The sequence below is a fragment of the Oryctolagus cuniculus genome, chromosome 21 (genome assembly GCF_051225735.1).
Source record: "Oryctolagus cuniculus isolate XC-2025 breed Fujian yellow rabbit chromosome 21, ASM5122573v1, whole genome shotgun sequence".
NCBI lineage: Eukaryota > Metazoa > Chordata > Mammalia > Lagomorpha > Leporidae > Oryctolagus > Oryctolagus cuniculus.
This window is the reverse complement of record NC_142887.1, coordinates 20605142-20629953: the sequence shown is the minus strand read 5'-3', so window position 1 is coordinate 20629953 and position 24812 is coordinate 20605142. Positions and strand designations below refer to the sequence as shown.

Below are 24812 nucleotides of genomic sequence, written 5' to 3'. Positions count from 1 at the left end.
TACTCTTAAAAGGTTTTAAACAACTGGACCTCCACATTTAGGGAGTCCAAATACTTCTCTTTGCCACACACTCTATTCTGGAAAACACCTTCCTATTTCTGCTAATACAATCAAGCAGAGCAGAGACTGGCTCACCGGCTTTGAAAATGAGGACCGGGCTCTCCACACTCTCCCAACTCCTAGTACGCGCCCCTCTCACTTGCGCTTTGCTGAAGTGTGGACCATTCCTCCGGGCTGACAGGTTAGTGACTGGGGTAGTGGTAACAGACCTAAAGCCTACCCCAGTACTCAGCACATGGCAAACCCTCAACACACGACAGCCACCGTCATCATTACGGCCGCAACACTAAAACCATGCCTCCAAAGAGGACAATGTCCCTGTGAAAGGACAATGCTATTCCCCAGCACACAGGAATCAGCAGGCTTTCGCTAAACAACAGATGTCAGCGAGTTCACCTGTTCTTAAGCTTACGGCTTCAACTACTAGCTCCACCTCTACCAGCAACTCAGCCACTAGGGGTCTGGCAAACCGGAGGGCCCCAGACAGAGCGACCCCAGGGCCTGGCTCTGAACCACAGCACACTCATTCACGGAGTGAGGCCAGGTCAGCAGACAGGAGATTTGAGTCTGAAAACCCTAGAGCCCCAGCCCTCTACCCAGTATTAATTCAACACTACAGAACACACAACTTACAAGTTTTAGATGGTGGACCGGCCAGTCGGACGAGCCCTGTCCAAGGCCTGCCGAGAGGCACACACTAGCTGGGCGACCTCACCCTTTCCCGAACCTCAGCTTCTCCATCTGCGAAATGGGGGTAAGAACAGCACCCACTCCCCTCCAGGCCGTTCGGAGCAGGAATGCAACAAGGGGCCCGGAAACCAGGAGGCCCAGTGCTCACTAGTTGAACTGTAAACCACAGGAGCCATTGAAAAGGTGATGTGACGCCCCCCGCCCACGACCGGGGGCCCGCCCGTACCGCTCTTGGGTTTAGACTCGCCGGCGGGCCCCGCCGAGGCGGAGCGGGGCGGCTGTTGCCCTTTGCTGCTGCCCGAAGAGGCGGAGGAGCTGTTGGAGCCGCTGTTCTTGTCCATGTCGGAGGCGGTGGCGGCGGCGCTGGGGGAGCTCTGCGGCATCAACTGGGGCCTCGGCGGCGGCGGCGGTCGGAGCGGAGCGGGCGCGGCGGGGACCCAGGCTCATGGCGTTCAGGGCCGGCGGGGGTCGGCGGCGGCAGCGGTTCTCGGCCTTCATGGCGACATTTTTCCCTGTTTCCTTCCTTGGCTTCTCAAATTGGGAAGAGAAGCGGCGGGCGGGGCTGTCGAGCCCGACGGCGGCGGTGACGGTGGAGGAGGAGGCCGAGGCTCGGGAGTCCGGGCCGGGCCTGGCGGGGCGGAGGCTGCCGGGGAAGGGGAGGCGAGGGAGGGTTCGCGAGCCCCGCCGGCCGGCCGGACACGCTCTCCCGCCGACGGGCAGGAGAGAGGGCTGGCTGTCTTGGTGTCGGGGACCGGTGTCTCCGACACAGCGACTAACACTCGCCTCTAGGCCGAGGCCGAGCTGCTCCGGGAATGGCGACGAGTCGCCAAACAGCATCCCGAAGTACCCGGATGGAGTATATATAGTGGAGATGCATGAGATGAGCACTCTGGGAAATGTAGTTTTTGTTTACATCCGGGTCCAGTGAGTTCACCCCCCCCCCACCCGTCCCACCCCTCGCTGGAGGGGCGCACGGGATTAAGGGACTTGTAGTTTCATCCAAGTCCAGATTTTCGTCTTAGTACACTAATCATGTGTAGTGGGTACATGCTAATAATGATACAACTGGAATGCCTGTGGACTCCTTATGGTCTCCTTTGTTTTATGGTTCTTATTCTAGTAGTAATGTCGGTTTTATGAGGCTTTCATAGTATCTCAAATTTGTAATGATAATAGTGTTAAAAGTAATTCCTCATACAATACTAAATTTCATCGTCAGTAACTCATGTTAATATAAATAATTGTAGGCCGGCGCCGCAGCTCAGTAGGCTAATCCTCCGCCTTGCGGCGCCAGCACACCGGGTTCTAGTCCCGGTCAGGGCGCCGGATTCTGTCCCAGCTGCCCCTCTTCCAGGCCAGCTCCCTGCTGTGGCCCAGGAGTGCAGTGGAGGATGGCCCAAGTGCTTGCGGCAGCCATTGGAGGGTGAACCAACGGCAACGGCAAAGGAAGACCTTTCTCTCTGTCTCTCTCTCTCACTGTCCACTCTGCCTGTCAAAAAAAAAAAAAAAAAAAAAAAAAGCTGTGGGTCCAGCATTGTGCTGCAGTGGGTTAAGCCGCCACTCACAATGCTGGAGTCCCATGTTGGAGTGCTATTTAGAGTCTTGGCTGCTCCACTTGTACTCCAGTTCCCTGCTGCGCACCTGGGAAGGCAATGGATGATAGCCCAAATACTTGAGCCCCAGCCACTTGTATGGGAGACCCAGATGGATTTCCAGACTCCTGGCTTATGCCTGGCCTAGCCCTGGATGTTACAGGCATTTGGGTAGTGAACCAGTGGATGGAGGTGCTCTCTCCTTCTCTCTCGCTCTGTTACTCTCTTTCAAATAGATTTTTAAAATGTGGAGAATGGGCTGGCGCCACAGCTCACTAGGCTAATCCTCCGCCTGCAGCGCTGGGACCCCAGTCCCAGTTAAAGCACCAGATTCTGTCCCGGTTGCTCCTCTTCCAATCCAGCTCTCTGCTGTGGCCCGGGAGTGCAGTGGAGGATGGCCCAAGTGCTTGGGCCGCATGGGAGACCAGGAGGAAGCACCTGGCTCCTGGCTTCGGATCAGCGCAGTGCACTGGCTGTAGCACGCCAGCCGCAGTGGCCATTGGGGGGTGAACCAACAGAAAAGGAAGATCTTTCTCTCTCTCTCTCACTGTCCACTCTGCCTGTCAAAAAAAAAAAAAAAAAATGAGAATGACTCAAAATGTCTAGATAATTTACTCATAAACACAGCTGTTAAGTGATATTCTCAGCTACCTAAGCAATTACCCATTTTATAGACATGAACACTGAAACAAAAACTACTTATGCACTTTGGAAATCACATTGCATCCAACTGTGCTTTGGAAAACTAAATGGTTCCCTTCTAACCATTGTAACAGAAGTCAAATGATCCCATGTACAGTATTAAAGAGAACAAAGGTTTCTCAGTCATCCTATAGTTAGGAAACTATTATGTGTCAGGCCTGGGCTGGGCACAAGGTATGCCAAACAACAGGAAAATTGAGGCCACTGGCTGGCGCCGCGGCTCACTAGGCTAATCCTCCGCCTTGCGGCGCCGGCACACCGGGTTCTAGTCCCGGTCGGGGCGCCGGATTCTGTCCCGGTTGCCCCTCTTCCAGGCCAGCTGTCTGCTGTGGCCAGGGAGTGCAGTGGAGGATGGCCCAAGTGCTTGGGCCCTGCACCTCATGGGAGACCAGGATAAGTACCTGGCTCCTGCCATTGGATCAGCGCAGTGCGCCAGCCATGGCGGCCATTGGAGGGTGAACCAATGGCAAAGGAAGACCTTTCTCTCTGTCTCTCTCTCTCACTGTCCACTTTGCCTGTCAAAAAAAAAAAAAAAAAAAAAGAAAATTGAGGCCACTGATATGATTACAGTGCCCTACGTTATGGAGTTCAGGAAATGAGAAACTACAAGGTGAGAATGTAATAAGGGCTACAAGTATTGTTGACTACAAAATGCTGACCAGAGCAGAGACTCTAAGAGAAAAGTCCAGTTGCAAGGGATCAAGGAGGACTCCCTAGAGTGCTGTCACATGCGCTGAACACAGGAGAATGAGGGAAATGTTAGGAGCCCTTTGAGAATGAATGAATGAATGAAATTGTAACTGAGTCCTACTTGGCTGCTTATTAGTCATCACATGGTATAAAGACATGAATAAGTCTATATAAATGAATCACAATATTGGAATTTACAGTTTAAACTGGGATGAAGGGAGTCAGATATTAATCTTATGTTTTTAAATTTCCTTAAAATAGCCTCCACCAGCCCTTGTCCTGCCTTACCTCTCACAGCTTTCCCCCGACAAGTTATAGTGAAATAAGAGAACGGCTACATACTGTTGGTCTGGAAGCTTAATTTAATGCCCAAAAGGAATAGCCCCGAACGTGATATAAATTCTTTTTTAAAAGATTTATTTATTTACTTGAAAGGCAGAGAGAGAGAGAGAGGAAGAGAGATCGCCCACCCACTGGTTCCTTCCCCAGTTGCCTGGAAGAGTCAAAGGTGGACCAGGCAGGGGCCAGGAACTCCATCTGCACTTCCCATGGGGATGAACACCAACACTTGGGCCATCATCAGCTACGTCCCAGTGTTCCCATCAGCAGGAAGCTGGGTCGGAAGCAGAGGAGCCAGGACTTGATCTCTAGCACTCCCATGTGGGATGCAGGCATCCTAGGCAGCAGTTTGCCCACCTGTGCCATAATGCCTGCCCTAGTGAATTCTTGTACATAGCTAGGTGTGACAGAGACACTGGAGTTCCTAATGAACCTACATTTCCTTTAACAAGGGTGTGAGAACCCTGAACACGTGGATGAGTCATTTCTTCCCTCTGTTCTTAAAAATAAAAGGAAAGAGAAATCCCACTGTAGGATTTCTCAAAAGAAAGCAGTAGGTGTCCATCTGTGAGGCTATATTAAATCGGAAACTTTCATTCCAGAATACTTTCTTAGGATCGTTGGCACTTGCTCCTTGTGAAATATTTACAGAAAACATACATTTAAAAAGGGACTCAAAGCAGAAACATACAGAAACCCAAGCAAAACTCAACAGCCTCCATCCTCTTTTGTACAAGATGGTCTACATTACCCTTTCCATAAAAAAAGAATGAAAATCTGGGGTGGAAATCAAACACACATGACATGCCAGTTGGACCTAGAAATGTCAGCAGGAGATGAAGTGTGAGTGGTTTTTGGTTCTGGCAAAGCTTTATTTCCATTTATGAATTTCCTGGGTTCAGAAAATGGACAGCACACAGAATAGTCTTTCCTATGTTTAATTTCCAGGGTATTCCAGCATATGTTTTTCAAGAAGGGTCTGTAAATCTCCTTGCATCAGAATCACCAGAGAAGCTTGTTTAGATAGGGTCCAGGGAAATATACAAATTCACTGGTTTAAGATTTCTGGTAACAATCTAGTTGTTAGCCTAGCAGTTGAGACACCTGTGTCCCCATATTGTGATAACTGGGTCCAATCCCAGCTCCAGGGCTCCACTTCAGCTTCCTGCTAACGCAGACCTCGGGAGGCAGCAGTGACAGCTCAAGTAATTGGGTTCCTGCCACCCACGTGGGAGACCTGAATTGAATTCCTGGCTCCAGTCACCCACTTTAGGGGCATTCGAGAAGTGACTCAGAGGACAGGAGATCTCTCCCTCTCTCTCAAATTAATTAGTTTTTTTTTTTTTTTTTGACAGGCAGAGTGGACAGTGAGAGACAGAGACAGAGAGAAAGGTCTTCCTTTGCCGTTGGTTCACCCTCCAATGGCCGGCGCGCTGCAGCCGGCGCACCGCGCTGATCCAAAGCCAGGAGCCAGGGGCTTCTCCTGGTCTCCCATGGGGTGCAGGGCCCAAGCACCTGGGCCATCCTCCACTGCACTCCCTGGCCACAGCAGAGAGCTGGCCTGGAAGAGGGGCAACCGGGACAGAATCCGGCGCCCCGACCGGGACTAGAACCCGGTGTGCCAGTGCCGCTGGCAGAGGATTAGCTTATTGAGTCGCAGCACCGGCCCAAATTAATTAATCTTTAAACTTAATTGGCTGCAATCTTTTTGTTTAAGTCTCTGGCAGCTGGGGCCCAGGCATCTGATTTTAAAGCTCAAACCCTGGGCCAGCATTGTAGCACAGCGGGTTAAAACCAGTCTGTTCAACTGGCATCCCATATGGGCACCCGGCTGCTCCACTTCCCATCCAGCTCCCTGCTGCTATGCCTGGGAAGGCAGTAGAAGATGGCCCAAGTGCTGCAACCCACATGGGAGACGGGAAGAAGCTCTGGGCAGCCATGTAGGAAGTGCATCAGCAGATGGAAGATCTTTCTCTCTCTGTAACTGTGCCTTTCAGATAAATAAAAACAAACAACTCTTAAAAATATAGCTCAAACCTGGTGACTCTTAGCACACCAAAGTTTACAGGAATTGACCTCGTGACCTTGCCCTTTGACCCACACCACGCTAGTTTCCCCTTTCCACAGCAGAAAACGAGAGATCTCTACATATTTTCCGAGCGGGCAGGATTCTGAGACGTGGCCGCTGACAGGCGAGTGGGGGAACCACCTCAGGTCCCCTCGTTGCTGGCGAGCTCTATATTAAATTTGGGAAGAGAGAGAGGATGGGATTACGAGTCGGATTCACAGACTAGTTTCTGGATCCCCGAAATAACGTCCCGCTCCTTAACACCAGGCTTCAGGGCGCGTTGGGCTAATAGTGTCTCCCACCGGCCGCCGTCGACTGTCTGATGACGTAACGGGGCGTATCCGCAGGTTCCCGTCGCCCGCCGGTCAAGATGGCGGCTCCCAGTATCTGTTCTCAGTGGAGCCGCTATGGCAGCGGGTGGTTGCGGGCCATGCGGGGTTGCTGGGTTCCCAGGCTCCGTAGCTCCTGGCCCGCGGGCTCTCTGGGTGCACGCCTGTTGTCTCAAGAGAAGCGGGCAACGGAAACGCACTTCGGGTTCGAGACTGTGGCGGAGGACGAGAAAGGGGGCAAAGGTGAAAGGGGCCCGAGGGTGGCTGGGGGGACCTGATCGCCCGCGACCCGGTTTGTTGCTCAACTGGTGGTGTCGGTGCAGTCCTGACTCGGGGGAGTGCTCCGCAGGCCCGGGCTAGCAGAGCTTAGCGGCCCCTTCTTTGAAAACCGGAGTGTTGGCCGGCGCCGCGGCTCAATAGGCTAATCCTCCACCTTGTGTCGCCAGCACACCAGGTTCCAGTCCCGGTCGGGGCGCCGGATTCTGTCCCGGTTGCCCCTCTTCCAGGCCCGCTCTCTGCTATGGCCAGGGAGTGCAGTGGAGGATGGCCCAAGTGCTTGGGCCCTGCACCCCATGGGAGACCAGGAGAAGCACCTGGCTCCTGGCTCCTGCCCTCGGATCAGCGCGGTGCGCCGGCCGTGGCGGCCATTGGAGGGTGAACCAACGGCAAAGGAAGACCTTTCTCTCTGTCTCTCTCTCTCACTGTCCACTTTGCCTGTCAGAAAAAAAAAAAAAAAAAAAAAAAAAGAAAGAAAGAAAACCGGAGTGTTTATCACCAGAGCCCGTCAGTTGAGCGTCACGGTGTGCCAGGCGCCGTGTAGGCGTTATTTCCAATTCTGTCCACTTGTCGGTGGTGAGTGGTGTTATCACCACGTTAGCCCTGAGGAAGCCGAGACGCGGAGGTTCAGGGAGGGCTGCCCAAACTAACGTAGTTAGTGGCTGAACCAGTACCGCAAGCCGGTACTTAAAAAAAAAAAAAAAAAAAAGTCCTTTTTTCCTTTAATAGAAAGGAAGCAGGCAACTCTCTGTGCCTGTGCTTCACTTCCACAATTGCAAAGTAAGAATAATAGGAACCCTTACAGGTGTAGGAGGGGTCAGTCCTTCATGTAATAAAGCACTTTGAACAATGCCTGACACCGAGTCATTGCTCCATAAATGTTAGATATTGTTGGGCAGGTTTTTTCTTTTCTTTTTACGTCATTACTATGACGCTGGTATGGGAAAGGGAAAAGACTGGTTTTTTTGTTTTGTTTTGTTGTTTAATTTGACAGCTAGAGTTAGACAGTGAGAGAGACAGAGAGAAAGGTCTTTCTTCCGTTGGTTCACCCCCCAAATGGCCACTACGGCCAGAGCTATGCCCATCTGAATCCAGGAGCCAGGCGCTTCCTCCTGGTCTCCCATGCGGGTGCAGGGCCCAAGCACTTGGGCCATCCTCCACTGCCCTCCCGGGCCACAGCAGAGGGCTGGACTGGAAGAGGAGCAACTGGGACTAGAACCCGGCGCCCATATGGGATGCCGGCGCCGCAGGCTGAGGATTTACCAAGTGAGCCACAGCCCCCTGCCCCGAAAAAGATTCTTTGTAGACTCTAACTGTATCACTTACAATGATGGAGGGATATGCCCATTTTACAGATGGAGAAGGCGAGGCTCTGAGAGGTTCGTTCACTGAGCCTAAGGCCACCTAGGAAACAAGAGAAAGAGCCCACGGTGGAATTATTCCCATCCCATTAAAGACTGCATTGTATGATCTCCACTTTACATAGCTCTGCTGTAAATCTGAATACCTAAGACAATGGTTTATTTCATTTCTGTATCTCAGTGCTTGATACACATCAGGAGCTTGGTAACCTCTGTGGAGTGAAATAAGTGGGGCAAGTAAAACAGTACGGAGCATGTATTGAGGGTGTGAAACCTTTTAAAATATTTTACAGTAATTCTTACAAAGACAACCTTGGGAGATAGCAACTATTAGCCCAGTTTTACAGATGTGGAAACTGAAACAACAACACTAAGTCAGCTGCCCAAGATTCTCCCAGTCAGTGGCTGAGTTGGATGTGAATCCAGGTGGCTTGCTCCCAGGGCGTGTGCCCCTAGGATTTGATAAGAATGCCAGACTTCTACGCCTGCTGTACAATGAATAATCAACATCATGGCCTATAGGAGAGCGCTTACCAACCGAGGAAAATTATGACTCCAGACTGGGAACTGAGATGGAAATACAGGCCGTTCTCACTTCGTGCAGTGATGTAGACTGTAAAAATGACATTCTAGCTGATATCATGCCTCATAACCTTAATAATCAATGGTAAAAATTACTCTTGTTGCATGACCTTTAAAACTTATTGAACATCAAAAATTCATACTGTCAAACTATATAGTAAAGCTGATATTTATTTAGTATACTTTTTTTTTTGACAGGCAGAGTGGACAGTGAGAGAGAGAGACAGAAAGGTCTTCCTTTGCCGTTGGTTGCGCGGCCGGCGCCGCTAGGTGGAGGATTAGCCTAGTGAGCCACGGCGCCGGCCTAGTATACTGTTATTTAAAGTTGGATTTAACTAATATAATTAAAGTTCTAAAGATCTGAAATTTAAGCTTAACCTTTTTTTTAAGATTTATTTATTTATTTGAAAGGTAGAGTTACACAGAGAGGAGAGAGAGGGAGGGAGGTCCTCCATCCACTGGTTCCTTCCCCAGATGGCCTCAACTGCTGGAGCTATGCTGATCTGAAGCCAGGAGCCAGGAGCTTCTTCCAGTCTTCCACATGGGTGCAGGGGCCCAAGGACTTGGGCCATCTTCTACTGTTTTCCCAGGCCACAGCAGAGAGCTGGATCGGAAGTGGAGCAGCTGGGCCCTGAGCCAGTGCCCATATGAGATGCCGGTGCTTCAGGCCAGGGCATTAACCTGCTGCACCACAGCGCCAGCCCCTAAGCTTAACATTTTAAAATTCTATTAAAAATTAAAAACGTCAGCCAGCACCGCGGCTCAGTAGGCTAATCCTCTGCCTGCGGCGCCGGCACACCGGGTTCTAGTCCCAGTTAGGGCACCAGATTCTGTCCCAGTTCTCCTCTTCCAGTCCAGCTCTCTGCTGTGGCCCGGGAGTACAGTGGAGGATGGCCCAAGTCCTTGGGCACCTGCACCCGCGTGGGAGACCAGGAGGAAGCACCTGGCTCCTGGCTTCGGATCAGCGCGGTGTGCCAGCCGCAGCATGCCAGCCACAACGGCCATTTGGGGGGTGAACCAATGGAAGGAAGACCTTTCTCTCTGTCTCTTTCTTTCTCTCACTGTCTTACTCTGTCAAAAAAATAAAAATAAATTAAAAATGTCAAAAATTAACTTGTTTTATTTCTATGTAAAAAAAAAAAAAAAAAGTAATGGGGCCAGCTGCTGCCTGTGTAGCCGGCATCCTACATGGGCACCAGTTTGAGTTTCGCCTGCTCCACTTCTAATCCAGCTTCCTGCTCGTGCACTTGGGAAAGCAGCAGAAGATGGCCCAGGTGCTTGGGCCTCTGCCACTCATGTGGGAGACCCAAATGGAGTTCCAGGCCTCCAGCTTTGACCTGGGGCGATCCCAGCCGTTGCCAACATTTAGGGAGTAAACCAGCAGGTGGCAGATCTTCTCTCGGTATCTCTCTAACTCTGCCTTTAAAATAAACAAAAAATAAAATCTTTTTAAGAAAATAAAATTACCCAGAGTAGTTTGAACCTTGATGGTGGCCTTCTTGTCATATAAATTACAACAGGGAGTGAGCTTCTTTTCTTTGCCCTAGTGAATTGTCATACCTCTTTCTAGGGTTTTCCAGCCTCTAACTTCTACCTTCAGTATCATGAGATATGTCCAGGAATTTCTTCAATGTGAAATTTTTTTTGCTGGCACCACTTCCTTTGGAATACCTTGAACCTTTTTGCTGCAATGACATTCCTCACTTATGTTGATAAGTTCATCTTCACAGAGTTCCTCTGGCTGGAGAGCTAGAGTCTCCAGTGGCAGCAGTAGCAACATTCCTCTGGTAACTCCACTGATACTCAATTAGAATTTCATGTCAAATGTTATCACTTTCTGGTTTTTTGTTGTTGTTGTTTTAAGATTTATTTACTTATTTGAAAGAGTTACACTGGGCCAGCGCTGTGGCACAGTGGGTTAACACCCTGGCCTGAAGTGCTGACATCCATATGGATGCTGGTTCAAGTCCTGGCTGCTCCACTTCCCATCCAGCTCTCTGCTATGGCCTGGGAAAGCAGTATAAGATGGCCAAAGTCCCTGGGCCCCTGCACCCACGTGGGAGACCTGGAGGAAGCTCCTGGCTCATGGCTTTGGATCGGTACAGCTCCAGCCATTGGGGCCAATTGGGGAGTGAATCATCAGATGGAAGATCTCTCTCTCCATCTCTGCTTCTCCTTTCTCTGTGTAACTCTGACTTTCAAATAAATAAATAATTAAAAAAAAAAAAACAAGGCCGGCGCCGCGGCTCACTAGGCTAATCCTCCGCCTTGCGGCGCCGGCACACCGGGTTCTAGTCCCGGTTGTGGCACCAGATTCTGTCCTGGTTGCCTCTCTTCCAGGCCAGCTCTCTGCTGTGGCCAGGGAGTGCAGTGGAGGATGGCCCAAGTCCTTGGGCCCTGCACCCCATGGGAGACCAGGATGAGTACCTGGCTCCTGCCATCGGATCAGCGCGGTACGCTGGCTGCAGCGCGCTGGCCGCGGCGGCCATTGGAGGGTGAACCAACGGCAAAGGAAGGCCTTTCTCTCTCTCTCTCTCTCACTGTCCACTCTGCCTGTCAAAAAATTTAAAAAAAAAAAAAAAAAAAAAAAAGAAAGAGTTACACAAAGAGAGGAGAGGCAGCGAGAGAGGGGGGAGTCTTCAATCCACTGGCTTACTCCCCAGTTGACTGCAATGGTCGGAGCTGCGCTGATCCGAAGCCAGGAGTCAGTAGCTTCATCCAGGTCTCCCACATGGGTGCAGAGGCCCAAGCACTTGGGCTATCTTCTACTGCTTTCCCTGGCCAGAGCAGAGAGCTGGATTGCAAGTGGAGCAGCCAGGGGCCGGTTGTGTGGCTGTGGCTGTGGCGCAGTTGGATAACGCCCTGGCCTGAAGCACCGGCGTCCCATATGGGCGCTGTTTCAAGACCTGGCTGCTCCACTTCCAATTCAGCTCTCTGCTATGGCCTGGGATAGCAGTAAAAGATGGCCCAAGTCCTTGGGTCTCTGCACCCACATGGGAGACCGGGAAGAAGCTCCTGGCTCCTGGCTTCCAATGGCGCAGCTCCATCCATTGTGGCCAATTGGGGAGTGAACCAGCAGATGGAAGACCTCTCTCTGCCTCCCCTTTCAAATAAATAAATAAGTCTTTAAAAAATTAAAAAAAAAAAAAAAACTTTGTTTTCTTTTGGTAAGATTTATTTTATTTATTTGGAATGCAGAGTTAGACAGAGGGAGAGGGGGGGATTTTCCATCTACTAGTTTACTCTCCAGATGGCCATAATGGCTGGAGCTTGGCCAGTCTGGATCCAGGAGCTTCTTCCAAGTCTCCCAGCTGAGTGCAGGAGCCCAAGCACTTGGGCCATCTATCCTCTGCTGCTTTCCCAGGCACATTAGCAGGGAACCAGATCAGAAGTGGAGCAGCTGGGACTGGAACTGACTCCCAAAAGGGATGCTGGTGCCATAAGCGGAGGTTTTACCCGCTATGCCACTGCGCCGGCCCCTCTAACTAAGTTTTACATTAGGGAGGTAGGGAGCTGGCACTGACAGTCTCATCTTATGGGCAGAGAAATTGATATGTAGTGGAATTCAGTGCAGCTTTAAGGGAAAACTATGCTGAGTGTCTTCGGTAGACCCTTTCTCTGCAGGTAGCCCAGATTCTGCATTCTGTCTTGGTTGGACAGCATTCATGGGGACCTTCTAAGGTGTTACTGACCTGATTCACATCTTGCCACCCACGTGCCCACCAAGTTGTTCCCAAGGTTTGTTTTTTTGTTTTTTTTTGGTTTTTTTTGTTTTTTTTTTGACAGGCAGAGTGGACAGTGAGAGAGAGAGACAGAGAGAAAGGTCTTCCTTTTGCCGTTGGTTCACCCTCCAATGGCTGCCGCGGCTGGCGTGCTGCGGCCGGCGCACCGCGCTGATCCGATGGCAGGAGCCAGGTGCTTTTCCTGGTCTCCCATGGGGTGCAGGGCCCAAGCACCTGGGCCATCCTCCACTGCACTCCCTGGCCACAGCAGAGAGCTGGCCTGGAAGAGGGGCAACCGGGACAGAATCCGGCGCCCCGACCGGGACTAGAACCCGGTGTGCCGGCGCCGCTAGGCGGAGGATTAGCCTAGTGAGCCGCGGCGCCAGCTCCCAAGGTTCTTCATAATGCAGGCAGAGATCAGAGTTCCCATGCGGCATACCAGTGTTGCAGTGCTGGCCCCAGCCTTTTCTTGAAGAGTAACTTTAAGGTATAAATTGGGCATCAAGCATCATGGCATAGCCTCACATTGCAAAGACATGTAGTTCCAGGAGGAAAAATGTTCTCTTACTTAGCATTTTCCCCCAAGTTAATCCTGTGAACACATGGTTGTGTTATGTGTTGTCACCCGTGCCAGTCTATCACGTATTTGAAAGTGTGGCCAAGAGGTACGACGTGATGAATGACATGATGAGCCTCGGCATCCATCGCGTTTGGAAGGATTTGCTGCTCCGGGAGATGCGCCCACTTCCTGGGACCCAGCTGCTGGATGTTGCCGGAGGCACAGGTAACATGGACCTTAGTACCCCGGGGGACCACTGAGCATCCTCTACACATTATCTTCTGCCTCCCAGAGTGCACGTTATCAGAAAGCTGGATGAGAAGCAGAGGAGCTGGGCCTACATCAGATTCTCTGGTGTGGGATGGAGGCATCCCAAGTGGCTATGCCAAAGAAGCACCCTTAGTTAACCAGATTTTCAAAAGATTTTTAAAGACTCTCACAAGTTAAAAGTTGAACTTGTTTAAAGAAAAAGTTACTGTTAAAATAAGGGGAAACTTCATTTCCATGTACTCACTCACTCCTAGACTCTGTTGCTCCTTTTGGATTTAGGAAAGATTCTTTCTTTTTCCCTTCTGTTTTGTTTCCATCTTTCCTCCTGTTGGCTTCCCACAGGTGACATTGCATTCCGGTTCCTTAATTATGTCCAGGCACAGCATCAAGGAAAGCAGAAGAGGCAGTTAAGAGCCCAGCAAAATTTATCCTGGGAAGAAATTGCCAACAAGTACCGGAATGAAGAGGATTCCCTGGGCGGTTCCCGTGTCGTGATCTGTGACATCAACAAGGAGATGCTCAAGGTTGGCAAGCAGAAGGCCACGGCTCAGGGCCACAAAGCTGGTGAGTCCTACAGATAGCAGACTCACAGGAAATGTTTGTATTATAGCATGAGACAGAATATGTAACATGTTGAATGTTTTCTGTTGACAGACAAGAGTTGAAGGTAATCTGTGTGACGGGATCCAGTTTGTGTTGTTATAGACATTGATTTGGCAACTTGTTGAGCTAGATTACCAGTGCTATGTGACAGGAGATAACCAAAGGCCAAAGAGATTAAGGACCATACTTAGCCAGGACTTACAACTTTTCAGTGAAAGAGCCCAAATTGGAGCTGAATCTTCCCATCTCAACTCTTGACCCTGTAACAGGAGTTTTGCTTTCGATTCCCAGCAGATCTGGGATGACCTCAGTGGGTGATTTCTATTCTTGCACTATTCCATTCTTCTGTCAATGCTAGGATGATGTGATGGACATGGAAGGCAACCAGGGTACTTGGATTTCTTGTAAGGAAAGAACTTGCCCTTCAGCCACAAGGAATACAGTTAGCCAACAGCCTCTAACTATTAGCACCTTTAGCCTCTGTCTAGCTTTCCAGTGAAGCCAGGCCCTGTCCCAGCAACCCTCAGCAAATGACTGCACACTGTAGGGCTAGTAGGGCTTGGACATCGCCCAGGTGGGAGCCTTCCCAGCCAGTCTTTGCTCTAGAGCTCCCTGCTAGGTAGGCTGAGGCATCAGATCCGCACTGAAGTCTAAAAGCTTCTCTTACCTAGTCTTCCTCTTCCTTTTATCTTCCCCAGTATTTTCCTGCCAGCAAAAGCAAGAAACAAAACAAACAGAAAAGACAGGGTCAGTTGTTTGGCTCAGTGGTTAAGACATAGCCTGGAATACTATCCGAGTGCCTGGACTCCAGTCCTGGCTCCTCTTAGGATTCCAGCTTCCTGCTAATGCTCACCCTTGGAGGCAGCAAGTGATTGGGTCCCTACCACCCACATAGGAGACCTGTTTTAAGTTCCTGGCTCCTGGCTTCAGCCTGGCCCAGCCCTGGCTGTTGTAGGCATTTGGAAAGTGGACCAATGGATTTAAGATATCTCTGTCTCTGTCTCTCTGTGCCATTCAAATAAAAATAAATAAAAACTTTTGCATGCTTTTCCCCATCTCAGCATCTACTTCTCAGAAGATCCAGCTGATATAAAGAAAGCACCACTAGGGGCAGAGGTTTAACCCAGCACTTGAGACACTTGCAGGAATCCCACGTCAGAGGACCTGCGTTCCATATGCAGCTCTGGCTCCTGATTCCAGCTTCCTACTAATGTGGACCCTGGGTAGCATTGGTTGTAGTTCTAGTAGTCAGGTCCTGCCACTCAGATGGAAGACGGGGATTGAGTTTCCAGCTGACTTCATCCCAGCCCTGGTCATTGCAGTCATTTTGGTCTGAACCAATGGATAGTAGCTCTCTCCGTCTCTCTAATAAATATATAAATTAGTAGTTTTTAAAAATGCCCCTGAACAGTAGTTCTCAAACTTTCCAGCCCCAGTAGATACCAGTGGCAAAGAGGCAAATAACTGCATGTCTCCAGGAGCCCACTGAAAACTTGAAGTAGACTTTGTGCTCAAGCTTAAAAATGTAAATTTTGACATTTGACTTTCTGTTTAATATTTTAAAGTACTCTTGGCGCCAATTCTTTTAAGTAAAATGAATGATCCTGGAAGCTGCACATTGTCTACCCAGTTCTTTGAAACCACCGCACTACCCTCTTCCGAGCTGGGCAGGCACTACATATCGCCACTGTGAGAAGCGCTGTGTGCCCCCAAAGACCAGAAAGTCCTTCAAGTGAACATCAGCATTGCTTTCCTCCCTGCCTCCATCATGAGTGCCTCCTTTCTCCTCTTCCTCCCACCCTCAGAAGGAGCTGCCTAGACGAACTTGCAGCCCACTTGGTCTCCAAGATGAAGGCCTCTTTTGTTAAGCAGTGACACTGATTAGAAGGCAGACAGGCACTAGTGTGTTGAGACAAAGGCACTATGTTTCCTTCCTCCCACTGACAAACGTGTTTCCGTGGTCGCTGGTGCTCTGCCCTGAAGAATGGAGAGCAAAAGTTTTGAAGAGATAGGTAACTTTCCATTTCTGGAATATTCCTTCCATAGCATAGCTTGGTCTTCAAGTTCTCCTCAATGCCAAGTTAAATGCACCTGCATAGGAATGACTAAAAATGCAACATAAGACATCATAGTTTCATCTTTTCTCCTTGGTTTACCAATTTCTAGTATTTTCCTTACCATAAACTGTCATGCAAAAAATGTTGAGACTAGGTAGGAGGATCCAACAGATTGTTTAATAAATATAAAAGTTAACATGTAAAGATGTGTAGCGCTGTGGCTAGGTGTTTGATTTGTGTTTTATATGTGGCACTTGTTCCCCAAATGGAAACTCTGAAGGCAAGAGCTTAAAATAAATTTTGGATTATAAAAGTGATATATTTGGGATGGGCATTTGGCCTGATGGCTAAGACACTTCATTCCTTAAAACAGAGTTTGGCTGTTATCTCTTACATCTCTGGGCTTCTCTGGTAAGATAAACAGCTTAGTTTCGGCTTTGTTGACATGGAATTTGGTGTGTGTGATTCACTGGGGCCCAGTGCAGGCGCTTAGTCCAAAACACTGACCTCCTATAATTTTTATGTAACTTTGTTAAGCCAAGTCGGGCTCTTTAGAGGACATAGAAGCCCTGATAGAGGGACCCTCAGATGGTCTCTGAATTTATGACCAGGCTTGGGGTCTGAACACTTTCTTGTGACTCCAATAGAATCAATGCAATTGTCCCTTGATATCACAGGGATTGGTTCCAGTTACTGCCCTCCCCCACTGAAGTATATCTGAAGATACCAAAGCCCATGAATGCTCAAGTCCCTGATAGACTGGGCATAATGAATAGGCATTTGGCTTGGGGTCTGGGATGCTGGTTGAAAGTTACAAAAAGAGAGAGATCTTTCATCCATCAGCTCATACTCCAAATGGCCTCAACAGCCAGGGCTGGGCCAGGCTGAAGCCAGGAGTCAGGAGTCAGGAGCTTCATCCGGGTCTCCCACATGGGTCTGGGGGTCCAAGCACAGCCAGGACTTGAACTGGCACCCATATGGGTGCTGGCATCGCAGGCAGTGGCTTGACCCTCTACAACACAACACTGGCCCCTTTTCTTATAGACTGTAAATCATCTTTAGATTACTTATAATACCTAAAACAATGTAAATGCTATTCACATAGTTGTTAAACTGTATTGTTTAGGGAATAATGTCAAAAGTCTGTACATGTTCAGTACAGTACAGGGTTTTTTCAAGAATTTTTTTTAGCTTTATTAAAATACTGAGTCTACTTCCCATGTATATTGTCTCCCCACCATTTCCGTGCCTGACCACCACTCCTATTATGTCCTGTCATAACATCCCTAACACATTTAAAACCAAACAAAAGATATAGTTGCATCTTTAAAAACTAAACCGGCATTTTGGACAACACGTTCTTGGCAGTGGAACCTGGATGACATTTATCAAACACAGTAGAGACAGTTCTCACTCTGCATTATAAAAAGGACAGCCAGATATCAAGTGTTACAGAAATGAAATAAGATGGAAATTTTTAACAAACTGTTTAAACTATTTTCTTAAAGAGACTTCCTCTGCTGCCAAGGATCTTGACTAGCCTGCTGTCAGTCATCTAGAAGCAGTTCCTCACATAATTGATGGGTTTGGCTTCCACTTTGGGAACAGAAACAAATTTTTTTGGATATTTGTAATTTAGCAATTGATTGAATCCATGGATGTATGGATGTAGCACCTTCATGTTGAGCACCGACTGTACAACTATGCTAAATTTCATGTTTATTGTAATTCATTTAATACTTAAAATAACCCTAAGAAGTAGATACTATTATCTCCATTTTATAAATAAAGAAACTGAGACAAATTTCAAGAATGTACAGCTGCTTGGGGCCAGTGCTGTGGCGTAGTGGGTAAAGCTGCCACCTTGCAGTGCCGGGATCCCATACGGGTGCTGGTTCAAGTCCCGGCTGCCCAACTTCCAATCTAGCTCTCTGCTATGGCCTGGGAAAGCAGTTAAAGATGGCCCAAGTCCTTGGGCTGCTGCATCCGCATGGGAGACTAGAAGAAGCACCCGGCTCCAGGCTTCAGATTGGCGTAGCTCTAGCCATTGCAGGCAACTGGGGAGTAAACCAGCGGATGGAAGACCTCTCTCTCGCTCTCTCTCTCTCTCTCTCTGCCTCTGCCTTTCAAATAAATAAATAAATCTTTAAAAAAAAAATTACAACCTTAACCTATTAAAAAGAAAAAAAAAATATACATCTGGGCCAGCATTGTGACATAGTAGGTTAAGCCGCCACCTGTGATGCCAGTATCCCATATGAGCACCAGTTCAAGTCCCAGCTACTCCACTTGCAGTCCAGCTCCCTGCTAATGTGCCTGGAAAAGCAGCAGATGATGGGCCAAGTTCTTGGGCCCCTGTCACCCACATGGGAGACCCACATGGAGTTCTAAGCTCCTGACTTTGCTTTTCCGGAACCAGCCATTGTGGCCTTGTGGGGAGTGGATCAGCAGATGGATGATCTCTTCTTCTGTCTCTCCCTCTCTATAACTCTGCCTTTCAAATAAATAAAAATAAATCTTAAAAAAAAAAAAGTAAGTGAAAAACCAACAAAGCTCTCATTTCACTTTATTAAGAAAAAAAGAATATACAACTAATACATGGTGAAGCTGTCTACACTAGGTTCTTAACCTCAGCACTCTACACAAAACACCTGCTGGCATAAAAATTGCTTGAGAGTAGGCATAACTGAGTGGGCATCAAGTCTCTGAGTGTTGGCTGGAGGACTCAGATCTGCCTTAATGTCAAGGACATCAGTTTCAAGGTCTTAGGATTGGAGGACACCATGAAGACAGTGGCCAGGAATTCAATAGAGAAGGCATGTGTGTGATGTATTCTGACACCAATATGTGGTATTTGCCCAACTCCAATTCTCTGATACTAAACAAGGTGTCTGGTAATTCATTGCAATTCACTTCGGACCTAACTCCAGAACCTGCGTCACACTCCGCAGGTGTAAGGACTTGGTGCCACAGGATGGCCTCCACTTCAGACACCAGTAACAAGCTGGGTATCCAGGCTACCCGCATTCCTGCCTGGCCGATTACAGATCCCTCTGCTTCGATGGTCTGCTGGGTTCAGGGGAGCAGTTACCCGGTCTGAGACGCACAGCTGATTTTGTCTTTCAGGACTTGCTTGGGTGTTAGGAGATGCTGAAGAACTGCCCTTTGATGACGACAAGTTTGACGTTTACACCATTGCCTTTGGGATCCGGAACGTGACCCACATCGATCGGGTATGAATGGCTGCTCCTCAGCCTGTGTGACTCAGGATCTGAGCTCCGGAGTGAAGGAGGGCAGAGTCTTCTCTGGGCCCAGCACTTGAGGGAAATGACTATTTTAAGTTTCGGGGCCTCCATCCTTGAAGTTGCCAATTTTCCTAGTCACAAAATTGAAAAGGACTGAAAGCAGAGAGCAGGTCCCGCAGAAGTCTTGGTTGCTAGGGTTGGTATTTATGTCTTTGTGGCAGTCAGACTTGCTCTGTCATCTCATCTGCTCCGTGAGTTTGCAGATCAGGCATGGTCAGAGGCTGACCCAGAAAACAGCACGCACGCCGCACCTAGGCAGAAGGGAATGTTCGGTTCTGTCTGACACAGCCGCCTTTCTTTCTACTTTATTCTTCTGTTCAGAACGTTTGAAGGCCAGGTGCAAGGCGACCGGTTTCATTTCTGTAATGAGGGCCTCCCTTGGCTCTTTTCTGTACTTTGGATGGGACGCTGGTTTTCATGACCAGTGTCTGTAGAAAGCCTATTATGTTTTAATAAATTCAGAGTTCAAAAGGGTATGTCAGTGAAGAGCTCCCTCCCAACTGTGTCTCCCAGCCATTTAGTGCCTCCTCTCCCTTCAGACTATCCCCAGTTTTTGTGTATATTTGCAAAGATGTTTTGTGCATATTAAATGTATATACAGGGGTAATTCAAGAAGTTCATGGAAATAGAATTAAAAGATAAGCTTATTTGGGTACAAAGAACTTTTGAAATTTATACATAGTTTTTTCTAATATACATCTTACGTGAACTTTTTGAAGACATACACTATTTCAAAGTATTTTTTAATACTTATTTTCATCTACCTGAAAGGCAGAGTGACAGAAATAGAGATATTTTCCACCAGCTGGTTCCCTCCCCAAATGCCCTCAATATTCAGGGCTGGACCAGGCCAAATCCAGGAGCCCAGAGCTCCTTCTGGGTCTCCCACATGGGTGGGCAGAGACCCAAGCATTTTGGCCACCACCTGCTGCCTCCCAGGATACATTAACAGGAAGCTGGATCTGAAGCAGAGGACCTGGGACTTGACCTGGCATTCTAAACCGCCCTCACTGGCACTGACCTGGGATGCGGGCATCACAAGCAGTCGTTTAACCCATATGCACTGTCCCACAATGCCCACCCCAGGATTTCAAAAATTTTTTGCACCAAAATAATCCTTTAATTCCATTTCCCGCAAGCATTTTGAGGTTACCTTTTTATTATTTCCTTTTTTAAATGCAAATATTAGCATAGTAAACATTTTTGCCATTGCTTTTTTTCTTGAAAAATATCTCTTGGGGTGGATATTTGGCATAGCTGTTTAGATACTACTGTGGATACCCATGTCCTATATTGGAGTGCCTGGGTTTTTGTCCCAGCTCTGCTCCAGATTCCAGCTTGCTGTTAATGCACACCTAGGAGGCAGCAGGTGGTGGTTCAAGTCCTGGGGTTCCTACAATCCACGTGGGAGACCCAGATTGAGTTCCTGGCTCCTGGCCTAAGTCTGGTCTAGTCTCAGCTGTTGTGGGTATCTGAAGAGTGAACAGCAAATGAAAGATTTATCTCTCTGCCTTTCAAATAAAATTTTAAAATATCTCTTCATTTCCCTATGTATGTAAAGAGCACCAACGGCTTTTCAGAGTAGCTGAATGGGTTCTGTTTGTATAGATACCACGCAATTTAACCAGTCTTTCATTAATGGTTAGTTTACAGTGCTGCTACTCTTGTGCTGTCCAAACAGTGACTGACCCATATACATGTCATAGAAGTATTTCTCTCTCATACATTCCTTGAAGTAAAATTCCTACTTCAAAGAAGACATTCTGTGTGATTTTGCTGGGTAATTCTAAAGTAGCCCTTCGTGGGTTGTACAGTCTGCAGTCAGTGTAGAGTGTTCCAAGCACAGCAGAACGCCTGCACCTCCCAGATATGTAGTGGTATTTCCGCTGTTTGGAAGCAACTTGTACAGTGTCCTCGCCTCGCGGAACTGAGGGAGGCTGCTGAGGAATGTGTCCTGTTGTTCCTTGTCTTGCTCAGGCACTCCAGGAAGCCCATCGGGTCCTAAAGCCAGGAGGACGGTTTCTCTGTCTGGAATTTAGCCAAGTGAACAATCCCCTCCTATCCAGGTTGGCATTGCTGACAGGGCCACATCCTCCTTGTCTAGCCTGGGGTTTCCCATCCCCCAAAGGGTAGAAAATAGCAAGAAAGCTCTAAGTTCAGCCCCTCAGGGACACTGCCCACTGCAGAGCCCAGCCAGCTCTGAATGACAGTACCTAGGCCAGAAAAGTCTCAAACTGTTGACCAGAGACCCAAGGTGGCCCACATAGGAAGACTTGTATTTTAAGAGGTGGAGAGGTCTATATTTAAAAACCTAGAAATTTTATATAAAAATGTGGATTTCTAGCTGTACTTGCAAAGTCAGATACATGGCCATCCTGAGCAGCCCTTCTGTACCTATGTTCAACAGTAGTGGAGTAGTAACCCTTCCGCCTTTTTATGCTGCTTCCTCCCTGCACGGCCACACAGCTCTGGGAGAAGGCCTGAAGCAGCGAGAGCTGCAAACTGATGCCCACTGGTCTTGCACATGGCCCACTTCTCTTACTTCAGGTATTTTCTTGACTCCTATGGGCATCTGAGTGACCCCTCAAGCTTAGACCTCTTGCCTCTTACCAAGAGAAGAAATCAGGGCATGTTCTAATATTAATCTTTGCCTTTTTGCTTGATTAGGATTTATGATCTGTATAGCTTCCAAGTCATTCCTGTCCTGGGAGAGGTTATTGCAGGAGACTGGAAGTCCTATCAGTACCTTGTAGAGAGCATCCGGCGTTTCCCATCTCAGGTACAACATTTCTGCAGCTTACAACAACAAAGGCTCTGAAGTTGAAGTCCAGGCACCCATTGCTGAATCTTTCCTTGTGTTTCAGGAAGAGTTCAAGGAGATGATAGAAGATGCGGGTTTTCAGAAGGTGACTTACGAAAGCCTAACATCAGGCATTGTGGCCATTCATTCTGGCTTCAAGCTTTAGCTCTTCTCTTACCCTGGAGCATGAACGTCACATCCTGTTGAAAGCCTGCAACTGACGATGCTGAGGAGGATCTGCCTGAGGCCAAAGCAGAGCATCTTTTCAGGATATGAGACTCACACTCTGAACCAACCCGCTCCACAGTGGAAGAAACAAAATCCAGTCACTGTTTTTGCGGCTTTCACGAAGAGCTACTTTGGACCTCCTGGAGGAATTCGGTTCTGAGTTTTTGTTTTTTTTTTTCTCAACTCCTGCTAATTTTTCCGAGCTGTGTAGTATGTGGTAAGATGGCACTAAAGCTGTTTGGGAGGATGTTTGTACCTTCCCTGCCAGTGGTGCCTTCTAGAATAATGGATCATTGAACATCATGATGTCTTTTTTTTTTTTTTTTTTTGACAGGCAGAGTGGACAGTGAGAGAGAGAGACAGAGAGAAAGGTCTTCCTTTGCCGCTGGTTCACCCTCCAATGGCCGCCGCTGCAGCCGGCGCACCGCGCTGATCCTGGCAGGAGCCAGGAGCCAGGTGCTTTTCCTGGTCTCCCATGGGGTGCAGGGCCCAAGCACCTGGGCCATCCTCCACTGCACTCCCTGGCCATAGCAGAGAGCTGGCCTGGAAGAGGGGCAACCGGGACAGAATCCGGCGCCCCAACCGGGACTAGAACCCGGTGTGCCGGCGCCGCACGGTGGAGGATTAGCCTATTGAGCCACGGCGCCGGCCTATCATGATGTCTTGAACCAAAAAACTTGAGGATACCTGACTTAACCTTTTAGCCTAGGGTGGAGTTTAGGGCCAGAAGCAAAGACCCAAGTCAGAGGGCTAGCAGGCACTACTAGAATTGTGCAGAACCAATCAATAAGCTTACAATTTGGGTAGTGTTTGTCATTTTCTCTTTATCAGGCTAAAGGAAATTGTTTTTTCAGTCCATAGTGTCTGTTATAAAAAAAAATCACTGTAAATTCTTGTTCAAAGAATAAATGTACCAGCAAACTCCTGCTTTCATCTCATATGGCTGCTCTGTCAGGATACATTTGGATGGATCACTGGATGTGTGCCAGTCTCTGATATTTGTAATTTAGACTGCAGTGTCGATACATTTGAAGAAAGGGTTTTATAGCAAAAAAAATAAATAAGAGCTTGAAAACCATTTCTGAAGCTCCTGGTTTCACCTGATCCAGCTCTGGCTGTTCTCCCATGAAATCAGGGAGACTCTGTCTCCTAAAACCTGCTGGTTGGTGTTGAAATGAGGCCATAAATACGAAGCTTAAGGTTCTTAAGGGGACTTGCTAAGAAACGTCAGGGTTTAACTGCAAATAATCTAGTTCAGGGCTATCTAAAAGGGCTTCAGATACACTGCATCTTGGCCCTGCACAGCAGGAACCATTCACGCCCCTTCATTTAGAATATCTTGCTCGTCAATGAAAAGCTTCTAGACATAGCTAGCCATAAAAAACAATCTCAAAGAACAGTAAACTAAAAGCATTTGATAAAATGCTAAACCTTGTAAAAACTTAAGTTTACATTTTATTTTCAGCCAGTTGGAGCTTATTGGCTTTTGAAATTAATTGGAAGGAACAGGCACTGGAAGGAATTTTTTTTTTTTTTTTTTTTTTTAATTTTTATTTGAAAGAGTTAGACCTTCATCTGCTGGTTTACTCCCCGGATGACTTCAACGGCCAGGGTTGGGCCAGGTCAAAGCTACCGGCTGTCGCTCCCCCTCTTCGTGGAGGAACGACACAGGACCCTGCGCTGTTCTTTCGTCTGCTCGGCCCTCCCCGGGTTTGCTGCTGGTTCTTCCCGGGTTGGCTACTGTCCCTTCCACCTCCGTGGAAGGGCGGTTCCCCCTGGCCGCTTTCCCCACTTCCGCAGGGGAGCAGCACACCGCCGGCCGGCTCTCTCGGGGGGCTGCACAGGTGTTCCCTTAGGTGTTCCCTTAGGTGTTCCCTTAGATGTTCCCCTTAGATGTTCCTGGTGCATGCCGTCTCTCTCCTCCTTTATAGTCCTCTGCCAATCCCAACTCGGCTGCCCACACGCCGAGTACGCTGCTCTCCTCCAATCAGTAGCAAGTCCTACAGTTTATTGGTTGAACTGGAGGCAGCTGTGCAGAAGCTGTTTACTTCTCTCCCAGCGCCATATTGTGGGAGAGCAGATGCATAGAATAAGTCTTAATTCCAGTAACTCAGTCCAGTCCGGGCTGCTCCCCACAACCGGCACCCGTATGAGATGCTAGTTTTACCTGCTGTGCCACAATGCTTGACCCTGAATTTACTACACCAGTCCCTGGAAGGAACTGCTTAAACCCATCAACCAAATCTTATCTCCATAGCAACATGGTATTTTCACATCTGAATCAACAAACAAGGGGCCAGCATTGTGGCATACCAGATAATGCTACTGCCTGATGCTGGCATCCCATATAGGCACCAGTTTGTGTCCCAGCTGCTCCACTTCCGATCCAGCTCCCTGCTAACGTAGGAGAAAGCAGCAGAAGATGGCCCAACTGCCTGGGCCCCTGCCACCCACATGGGAGACCCAGAAGCTCCTGGCTTCTGGCTGCAGACTGGCCCAGCCCTCACCATTGTGGCCATCTGGGGAATGAATCAGCATATGGAAGATCTCTTCTGTCTATTCTGCCGTTCATTCTTTCA

At 48.5% G+C, this 24812-nt stretch overlaps 2 protein-coding genes across 10 annotated transcripts in view; one reads left to right on the top strand and one right to left on the bottom strand.

The window, feature by feature from the left end:
* RNF10 (ring finger protein 10) overlaps window positions 1-1585 on the bottom strand; it is a 41444-nt gene extending 39859 nt beyond the window's left edge. For all 5 annotated transcript variants that reach the window (XR_011385226.2, XM_070066003.2, XM_070066004.2 and 2 more), the window contains exon 1: window positions 977-1585. Coding sequence is in view for 4 of the 5 variants with exons in the window: in XM_070066003.2 (XP_069922104.1) it covers window positions 977-1133 (157 nt within the window). In the remaining variant the exon portion in view is untranslated. The remainder of the gene's footprint in view (window positions 1-976) is intronic.
* A 4909-nt stretch (window positions 1586-6494) lies between these two features.
* On the top strand, window positions 6495-23311 carry COQ5 (coenzyme Q5, methyltransferase). 5 transcript variants are annotated; one of them, XM_089323288.1, is made up of 7 exons: window positions 6495-6713; window positions 13046-13195; window positions 13618-13804; window positions 19027-19133; window positions 21183-21271; window positions 21873-21984; window positions 22070-23311. In XM_089323288.1, exons 2-7 carry the CDS (start codon window positions 13178-13180, stop codon window positions 22169-22171), a joined length of 615 nt encoding a protein of 204 aa, XP_089179414.1. In that variant the 5' UTR covers window positions 6495-6713; window positions 13046-13177; the 3' UTR covers window positions 22172-23311. The 5 variants fall into 5 exon arrangements, 4 of the variants coding, with proteins under 4 accessions (XP_089179414.1, XP_002719863.3, XP_089179412.1 ...); XM_002719817.6 differs by having other exon boundaries at window positions 13583-13804; XM_089323286.1 differs by lacking the exon at window positions 6495-6713 and adding an exon at window positions 12296-12427 and having other exon boundaries at window positions 13583-13804.
* The last annotated feature ends 1501 nt before the right edge of the window (window positions 23312-24812 follow it).